The 9,977-nt window shown below is 46.4% G+C and overlaps 1 protein-coding gene across 1 annotated transcript in view; it reads left to right on the forward strand.

The window, feature by feature from the left end:
• Window positions 1-9,977, forward strand: part of Pard6g (par-6 family cell polarity regulator gamma) — a 74,011-nt gene that overhangs the window by 22,946 nt on the left and 41,088 nt on the right. The window contains exon 2 of the mRNA XM_031366114.1: window positions 7,079-7,301. Coding sequence (XP_031221974.1) covers window positions 7,079-7,301 — 223 coding nt within the window. The remainder of the gene's footprint in view (window positions 1-7,078; window positions 7,302-9,977) is intronic.

Below are 9,977 nucleotides of genomic sequence, written 5' to 3' on the forward strand. Positions count from 1 at the left end.
TTTTTTTTTTTTTTTTGATGTTGGTATCAGAACAAAATTGGCCTGTTAGAGTAAGGCGAGATATGTTCCATCATACTTTTTTGAAAAGTGTGAGAGATTCATATAAATTCTATGGACATTTAGTAGAATTCATGAGTGAAGAAGGCATTAGGCCTGGCATCATCTTAGAAATTAATTCAGTACCCTTTTTATAAGTTATTTGGAGTTTCTCTTTCCTTTTAAGTAGGTTCTTATAGTTTGTATCGTCCTTGGAGTCTGTCCATACCATCTAAAGAATCCAGTATTCAGGATATGGCCACTCATAGGATTCATATATAATCTTTTCTTAAAAATGTATTTTACGTTGATGAACTATGCCCACATTCAAGCTCACATAATTACACACATATCAAAATTAGATGCTAAGGTCCAATGTGAGAGAAAACATGTGGCATTTTTCCTTCGGAGCCAGGATTACTTCATGTAATATTTTCAGTTCCATCAGTGAGACCTTAGAAAAGGAAGTGTGAAATGGGATGGGGGTATGGTGTCGGGAGGGTGTCGAGAAGGTAACATCACATGTAGCATGAAACTGAAAAGGTGGGCTCTAAGGGCAGAGGGGGACACACAAGAGGAAGAACGTGGGTGTGGAGAACAAGAGAGGGTCAGCCAAAACAAAGGAAAGAGGAAAAGGCCACAAGGAGACAGACCTGTTACTTGATAGACTAATATCAAAATGTTTAAATCATTCTAGAAACCGTTTTAAATGTACAGAAAAATTTCCCTGAGGATCCAGGGGATTCTCATACCGACCACACTGGTCTCCTCAGTCTGGGACAGGTAATGTTCCCATGGCTACTTTTGTAACGAATGAGCTAATGCTGATACATTGTAATTGACTGCGCCCATACTTTATTTAGATTTAGTTTTCCTCTGCTGTTCTTTCTAACCTAATGTTCCAAGATCTCATCCAGGAAAAGGCCTTCCACTCGTTTGTGATGCCCTCTTCTGATTGTGGTACCTCCTCAGACTGTCCTTGGGTTTGATGGGTTTTGATGGCCGTTTGCTTTTGAGGGCCGAGGGTCAGTGTTTTGCAGAGTGTACCTTGCTGGGCATTTTTATTGTTTGTTGAGTTTTCCATCATTAGACTTGGACTCTGACTCTGAAAGGGAAAACCACAGCAGTAACATGCTGTTTCTATCCATCAGACCAAGCATCATACCACGCTGGCCACCGTGACTTGTTATTGTTGATACTAATCCTGACCCCCAAAGACAAGTGTGTCCAGAGACCCCCCACCATGAAATCACTCTCCTCCCTTTCCATACTGTATACTCTTGGGAGCAAGTTCTTTATGTGTAGCCCATGTGTAAAAGGTGGGGAAACCTGCTACCCTCGAGGGTGACTATTCAGATAACGTCTTTAGTATTCTGCGTGGAAGCTCTGTCTACCAAGTGTTTACTCTGGCAACTGTTTACATCAGTGTGGACTCATGGCTGTTTATTTTGTGCTGTTTTGTTTTCTTGCTCAGATTGTCCCTGCTTGGCCGCTGGCACCATTCCCGGTTGGTTCCTGTCTCCTAGCATACTCCATGTTTGTGGGGCTTGTTTGGTTTCCTGGCTTTCTGCTGTTGCGCGATGGCCAGATCCATCTCGCATGTTTCCTGAGTCCTAGAATCAGATATCTCCTGCAGGGATCCAGGTTCCTCATCACAGTGGCCATTGCTACTCGCAATACCTCATTCCTAAAGATTCACAGTAATATCCCCCCATTTCCTTCACAATTTGAATAATTGGATTTTTTTCCATTCTTAAAGATATGCCTATTTTGTTGATCTTTTCAAAGACCCAACTTTCTGTTTCCTTCCTTCCTTCCTCCCTTCCTTCCTTCCTTCCTTCCTTCCTTTCTTCCTTCCTTTCTTTCTTCCCCTTATCTCTAGCCTATTTATTTTTCTGCTTGCTTGGGTTGCATTTGCACCTTTTTTTATCGTTTCTAGTGAAGCATGTTTAAGTTAGTGCGTTTCCTTTTGGTTTTTAGACCTATAAGTTTCCCCGTGTGTGCAGCTACTATATTCTGTAAGTTTTGGTATGACATATTTTAATTAATCTCCATGTGCATATATGTTTTCTTGTAACTTTTTGTATATGTGTGGTGTGTTTGTAAGTATGCATGGTTGAGGGGGAGCATACATCTGGAAGCTGAGGCAGGAGAATGTCTATCTTTATCACTGTCTAGCTTATTGCCTTGAGACAGGACCTCCCACTGAGCTGGAAGCTCTTCATTTCAAGAGATGGGGAAGGGGAGGGAACGAGAGGTAGGTGAGATGAATGACCGACAGTAGATTAGTTGAAATGATCTATATTATTATACATATATCTTTTTTCTAACTATATGGTCATCTAGTTGTTGTTGTTGAATATATGTTAAGGGGAATCAAAATAAAGTTCACTTTTAAGAGACTACACTTTTTTTTTTTTTTTGAGACAGGGTCCTACTGTATAGCCCAGGCTGTCCTGGAACTTGTGGTGACCCTCCTGCCCCCATCTCCTGAGTGACAGGATCCCAGGCATGAGCCACCATCCCCAGCTGAGGATAATGTATTTTCCTTACTGGTCTAAGGATTTTGTATTTCAATTAGTTTCTCTCTGTGCTTTAAAAGGTGAAGCTGATGGCCTCCCTCAGTGTTTACGATCCTCTGGTAGACAAAGACTGAGGTCACCCATGGAGTGTGTCAGTTATCAAAATCATGGAATGACAACTTATTTTGCTGAAAGTTGTGGAAACTAAGGCGTTCCACACTTGTGGATTTCCAAGTGACAAGTATTCTTCCTTTAAAAAAATACTTATTTCTCTCATTTGAGAGTTTTATAAGAATAGATTCCCTAGCACTCTTCAGAAACAGTTTGTGTTATTATGAGCACTTGGGTTTGCACATATTAGAAGAAGTCCTATCTACCACGTGTTGATGGTTCAAGATGCAAATGGCCTGTGGCCGCTGGACGTTGACTCAGGCTGCTTGCTCCTTTCTTGATAAGTGCATTTCCGGAAAGGAGGCCTTCCCCAGGTTATGGACACATCTTTCCCTGTGACTAGAATTTATCCTCCAGGAAAAAGGAGTCAGCTGTCTGAGCTGAGTGCTGGTGGGAAAGAGGGGCTTGCCCCCTTTCTTTTTTTTTGTTTTTTTTGGTTTTGTTTGTTTGTTTGGTTGGTTTGTTTTTTTGAGACAAGGTTTCTCTGTGTAGCCCTGGCTGTCCTGGAACACACTCTGTGGACCAGGCTGGCCTCGAACTCAGAAATCTGCCTGCCTCTGCTTCCCAAGTGCTGGGATTAAAGGCGTGCGCCACCACTGCCCGGCTCCCCCTTTCTTTTATAAATGTATTATATAGTATCTTGCTTGCTGGCCTAAATAGACCCAGCAAGGCAACTGCTTCAGAAAGAAGGAGACACGGGGGGGGGGGGGATTAGGAGTGAGGCTGGAGGAGTGGAAGGGAAGGTCTAAGCCTGATGTGATCAAGATACATTATACACATTCACAAAGAAAATTATATATAAACATGGAGTTATTAAGGAATTAAAAGTTTTAAATAAAAACAAAATTAGCTGATGTGGAGTATAGAATTTACCTTTTAAAAATTCTACATTGAATTCTACAGATGTTTGGTAGATAACAATCCTTCCTTTAATGAAAGGTACTTATTGCTCAGTGGCCAGGGAAATGTCTGTCTGCTCTTTATTGCTATAGATTTCAACACCAGTGTGAGCTTTCCTCACACACCAATCAAGTGCTCTGTCAGTGAAAGCAGAGTCAGGTGTAGTGATGGCCTCTGGGCGAGCAGGTGAGGGAAGGGCTCTTTGACCTCTGCCTGGGTCACGTGTCAAGACTAGCTCAACCCTGAGAACCATTTAGGTAATCTGTTGGCTGTGAGTTCAATATGAACAGTCTTTGATTCCAATGAAAGTAAACACTTGACAGGCAAGATGTATTATCTGGTCCTTAGAGCCATGTAGCTTTTCAGTTTTTGGTAGATAGAAAAATTTGTGATCTTACCAAGAATCCTATGGCGTGAGAGAGTTGCACCCACTCAATCCTTCATTCAGAGGCCCCTTATTTACTCTGATGTTAAATGGAAAATAATTAATTTTGAGATAAAATGCATTTCTTACATCCCCTTTGGAGCTATGAACATCTAACGTTAAACACTCACAACCCGGCTCTCTGAGAGGCAGGCCAGTCACATAGTCAAACACAAACCGGGCTTTTCTCGCCCCAAGAAAAGTCTGAATTCTTCTGTCTTCCCAAATTGCTACAGGAAGGCACACGTTTGGGAGAGTGGTTCAGACAGTGAAGAATACGTCGAGCTGCGTGCCAACTAGTTGCCAGGTGAAACTGAGGTGGGAACCTCACTGGGAACTTGGGTGTTAAGTGTGGGAGCTTCCGGGTGCTGAGTCTGCAGTGCTGGGTGCCATGAGCACAGAGGGAAGGGAGTTCCTCAGGTGAATGTGCAGTGACTCATCCTGCTGAGGAGACCCAAACAAGGACAGGAGAGAGAGGCTCCTGGGGTTTCATTACTCACCGATGTGGTCTTTCATGCCTTCCGTGAGAAGGAAGGGGTGTGCTCAGAGACTCAGCAGGAATCAGCTACAGATGGGAGACATGCAGACTGCTTGCTTATGAAGTAAATGTGTTATGATTTGATTGGATAGCAACATTGGGAAGGAATTGTATAGAACGTGGACTGTAGGCCTTATCTTTTGTATCTCCCAGTCCCTCTGAATGAAGACCACTGTGCTCTGCCCAGCTGCCTGCTGATGGCCATCATGTCTGGGTTACTTAACGAGAAGAAATGCCGTACTTGTCTGAGAAATGAGAGCCAGGGTAAAAGATCTTCACCTCTGACAGCAGCAAAGAGGACCAGAACCCCTTCCAGGGCCAGGCAGGCATGAATGTGACTAGCCAGATACTAATGCTTGGGTCACGCTTCTTCCCGACTGTGTGGGCGGGGACAGTAGACTTCTGACTAGCCACTGAATATAGCGTTTGGCCAACATTTTGAATTGTTCCTTTGTTGTGCGTCCTGGGCAGGGGAGGTAGGTAAGAGATTGGCTTTGCTTTGTGTAACCTGCAAGAAGTGGGAACAGCAATGCTTTTCAGGCAAGTTTGTCTTCACACAGATCTCTGCAAGTTCTTTCCTTGAGCAACTGGTCCTCTGTATGTGGCCCCAGACACTAACATTGGTTATTTCTGGGAAGTTTTCTTAAAAACACAAATTCCTGGGATACAGCCCCAAACCTGAGAGCGTTGCAGGTGGTTTCTGACACAAACCCCCAGTGACTTGAGAGGGCTTGTCCAGTCTAATGTCCAGATGCTGAACTGGCAATTCTCCTGTAACATTTAACATTTACCCTGGGGACTTTTGAGCCCCATTGTTTACCTCTTAATTACACTGAAGACTAGTCTGAGTTAAGACTCTAGGTCAGACTGACCGTGGCCCTAATCCTTATAGACCTCAAGAGTGACCCATAGGCTGTAGTGTAGGCTGGGTTCTTCTGGAGAGAGGCATAAGCTCTGGGAGCAACTCCCAGGGCAACCAGGTCAGGGCCAGGGTCCACAGAAAATAAGTGGGTCTCAGAGCCTTTGAGTGTGTGGAGCTGCCAGTTACTGCGCAGAGGTGGCAGGCAGCTTACCGCTCTTTTGAAAGGAAGTTGATTCTTTTTTATTTCTCCCTGTTGTTCCTTTCTGTCTAAGTTCCCAAAGATATTTTTGTTGTTTTTACAGTTTCATACCTATATAGAATGCATTCTGATTCCGACTGCTCCACACACACACACACACACACACACACACACACACACACACGTCTCTTACCTCTCCCATACCCATCATGCTTCTCCCTCCTCCCTGCCAGTCCTCTTCCAAGATTAGTGACTTTCGGGTTTGTTTTGTGACCCATTTAGTTAGAAGGCAATGACTCCCCTCTCCCTGGATCTATGTATATCAAATAGTTCAGCCGTGAGGGGTAAGGCCCCCTGACCTCCCCCTCTCATCCTTGTCTGACTGCCTGCTGAAGGGCCTATTCTGGTGCAGACCCGAGGCCGGCTTCTGCAAGCACTATGCATTCACGACTGCAATGGCCGAGTGTTGGCCACAGCTAGCGCTCCACAGTCCCTGTCTTCCAGCAATTCCGTTCCTTCTGCCCGCTCTCCACAGTGCTCTCTCCAAGCTTTTGTACGCATGCCTTGTTTAGGGGTAAGCGCTCATAAGTCACTTATTCTCGACCCCTTATCTCGTGTGCAACCGTGATCAACGCCACGAGCTTCTTCATTCACCACGACTCAACTGGAAAGAGAACCTCGTCTGGTTGAGGCTTAGAGTAGCATTTGTGGTTATAAACATAAATATTTAGAAGGGAGCTCGCTCGCTGTGTTGCCAGTTTGGCTAAACGGCGGTGTTCAGTTCCCTGCGTGCGGCCTTTGGTTTCCCCTGCCACAGGTTTTTGACCAGGCTTCAGTACCCAGCATGGACTCTCTCCTAGGGTGTAGGCACTACATCCAATCAAAAACGATTGGTTACCCCCTAACAATAGGGTCACGATTGCACAAGTGGTCACATTTGTGTGGCAGGTTGGTGTCACAGTTTGTAAGGTTCCCAGTTAATGTCATTCCCCTCCCGCAGCCTGCACAGCATCTTTCTCTTGTCTCTTGTGTGTAGATCCTCGCTTCTGTTAAGTTGGAGTTACTGTAGAAGCCAGAAAACTAATAAGAGGCCATGGTGGGGGGTGCCTAAAGGAAGACAGGAAGTACTACATAGGTAATTGATACTCGAGTCTGTGAGTGAAAAGGCTTAAGCAGGGAAGGGTAGGGAACATTGGGAAGATTAATCAAAGCAAAAGCCATCTGAAAACCTAAAACTTTAAAACAAAAAAAATTAAAAATACACTTTATATATTTTAAATAGTATTCGACTTGCTCAGTCCCAAGACTGCAGTGTGGGGCTGTCCGAGGCCTCCTGGGGACTTGGTTACCACGTTGTTCCATGAGCCCACTGTGCCTTCTCACCGTCTCTTCCCAGAATTCACTCCCCTCGTCTCTTGCCTTGTAGTTTGGTGCCGAATTCCGAAGGTTCTCCTTGGACCGCCACAAGCCTGGGAAGTTTGAAGATTTCTACCAGCTGGTGGTGCACACCCACCACATCTCTAACACCGAAGTGACCATCGGCTATGCCGATGTGCATGGGGACCTGCTGCCCATCAACAATGATGACAACTTCTGCAAGGCGGTCTCAAGTGCAAACCCCTTGCTTCGAGTCTTCATCCAGAAGCGAGGTATGTGGAAGCCGTGTGTTCTGCGCCATAGCAATCACTTGAGGAAAAAAATAGAGCTTTTAGCTCTCTGTTGGTATGGGGCTCTGAGATTCAATTTTCTGGCTTATTGTAGTAGCAGACTTTAAAATTAATTTTCAGGTCAATACTAATTTGTTTAAAGGTCTTAGATGTGGCTACACTGCCTTTTTCACCTTACATAGCATTGACCTCTGCCCTTTAAAGATGTAGGAGGAATAACACAAATACTTTTCAGTCTTTTATAAAGACTAAATAATGCTGATATTTTTGGTATTTAACTAGAGGCAAGTGAATTTCGGTAACAAAGAGGCATTTGTCATCCTAAGAACTAAAGTTGAGGGCCCTTAGTACATACGTACTTTTCGCATCTTTGTAAAACTAGGGGAAATGTTAACTTTAAATTATAACTTTGGCTAACTTTAACCTCTAAAATCCTAGCATTATGAGTAAACGCTGTTTTGTCTTGAAACAAATGACTGAGGTAGGCAGCTTGGTGGTTGGAGGCGGGAGGGTTGGGGCCGGGAGGGCAGCCTGGTCTCCTGTGAACTCACCCTGCCTGGTCTCCTGTGAACTCACCCTGCCTTCCTCTCAGGGCAGCCTGGTCTTCTGTGAACTCACCCTGCCTTCCTCTCAGGGCAGCCTGGTCTCCTGTGAACTCACTCTGCCTTCCTCTCAGGGCAGCCTGGTCTCCTATGAGCTCACTTCGCCTTCCTCTCAGGGCAGCCTGGTCTCCTGTGAGCTCACCCTGCCTTCCTCTCAGGACAGCCTGGTCTCCTATGAGCTCACCCCGCCTTCCTCTCAGAAATGCACTTCAGATTTCTTTCTCCTCATGTCTAAGCTAGGCACAGGCTTGTCGTTAAAAATATGATGCTAAAGGAAGAGCTAGCTGCAAGGGAAGCTTAGAAATAGAAAAAGAAGATTTTTATAATCAGTTTATTAATCCTTGCCCTTTGCCTGGGGCGGGCCTACTTTGAACATTGTGAGCGCTGGCTAGGAGAAGGGCGTCTTTCCTTTCTGAGTGGTGGACCACTGTGTATGTGCGCAGACTGGGGAGTCGGTAGAGCCCGGGAAAGCCATGCTGCAGACGACCATGCCTGCTGTCAAGGGCTGCGGCACAGGTGTGTGCTCCCAGCATCCTTTGGTATGAGCTAGTTTTCTTTCTTGCTGTGTCCTGGGAAGCAGCGTGGCACTTACAAGTCTGGCCTTTTCCGGGTGGGCACATCTGTCACGTGATCTCAGCTCCTTCTCGTGGCTTTTCATCAAAAGACCCAGAGCAAGCTGCTGTAAGGTGCTGCTGAGTGAGGAAATGGAGAGCCGAGGTGTGGAGTTGGCTGTGAGGCTCAGAACCGTTGGCTAGGCCGTCTGTTCCCTGCACCTTAGTGTCACTGTTTGCAGAGTGGAGGTGACATGGCATTACTCAAGTGACTGTGAATAACACATAGCATGCCAGTGGACAGTCTGTGGCCTGTTGATTTCCATTATTCTTATTTGTGGTTATGGGGGAACAGGAGGAGGCACTGGGCCTCACTTTAGTCCGGTTCCCTGGTACAAAATCAGAACATGCTGGCACCTGTATTGTAGCAGAGCCCGCATGCTGTTGCTGCTGCTGCTGAGAGAAGCAGAGCAGTCCCTCCCTCACAGTGATCAGCAGACATCTGGAACCAGGACCCTCGTGCTCCCTGCAGCATACAGTGCCACTCTTATCTCTTCTTTGCCCTCTGTGGTAGCCACAGTTAGTCCTGCATCCACTACCCCTGCTGATGGAACTCTGCTCATCACACCACTGGAAGCATCCACCTATTGACACTGTCCTCTCAGAAAGGCAGTTTCAATCTGCTCTAGTTAGTTCATGTTTTCGTCTACTCGTCTGTCCTCTTCTTTTCCCTGGATGTTACCTACTGCGGGTTCTTAGAATGGCTTGTGACTCATCTCCACCAGACTACAAGGGCCCCAGGGCTGGTTCTCGGCCATGCCACGGTGACCCCAGCTCAGAGCCTCTCTCACAAGGGCAGGCAGGCAGAGGGCGGAGGCTCTGGAGAGCTGGTACGCCTGTGTGTGGGCCTTGTTACCTATCACCAAGGACAGAGAGCTGGTACGCCTGTGCGTGGGCCTTGTTACCTATCACGAAGGACTCTAATGTTTTTATCCTTCCTGGCTGTGGAGTGGGGACTCTGAGGTCCCAGTAGAGGCTATCTTGAGTGAGGCATGCCCCTCAGCATGGAGCAGTTGAACCTGGAGTGGGCAGGAGCTCGGGTTGTGTCCCAGGTGGGGCCGCATCAGCCCCTCCCACAGTTCAGACAGCTTCCCCTTCAGTGTGTGAAGGCCTGGCAGCCTGGCAGTATTATTTCTTTTTCCTCCTCATTATTCTTCCTCTGATGTGAAAAGCAGCATGGCCCTCACAAGGCTGGCCTTTTCAGAGTGAGCCCATCTGTCAGAAGACCTCAGGTCCTTCTCACAGGCTCCACCTGTGAGAAGTGAGATGGGAAAGTGACATCTGCTTCCTGGAGTGCTGTCGACTTCCCATATCTATGAACTCTGGGCGGGGCCCACGCATTCTCCTGCTCCCTTCTCACACCTCTAGATCGCTCAGAGCCTTCCTCTCACCCTCCTTATGGGGTTCCTACTGGAGTAACTGTGTGTGGGGTCCAGGTAACTGGG

Source organism: Mastomys coucha, unplaced genomic scaffold, assembly GCF_008632895.1.
Source record: "Mastomys coucha isolate ucsf_1 unplaced genomic scaffold, UCSF_Mcou_1 pScaffold13, whole genome shotgun sequence".
NCBI classification, from domain to species: domain Eukaryota; kingdom Metazoa; phylum Chordata; class Mammalia; order Rodentia; family Muridae; genus Mastomys; species Mastomys coucha.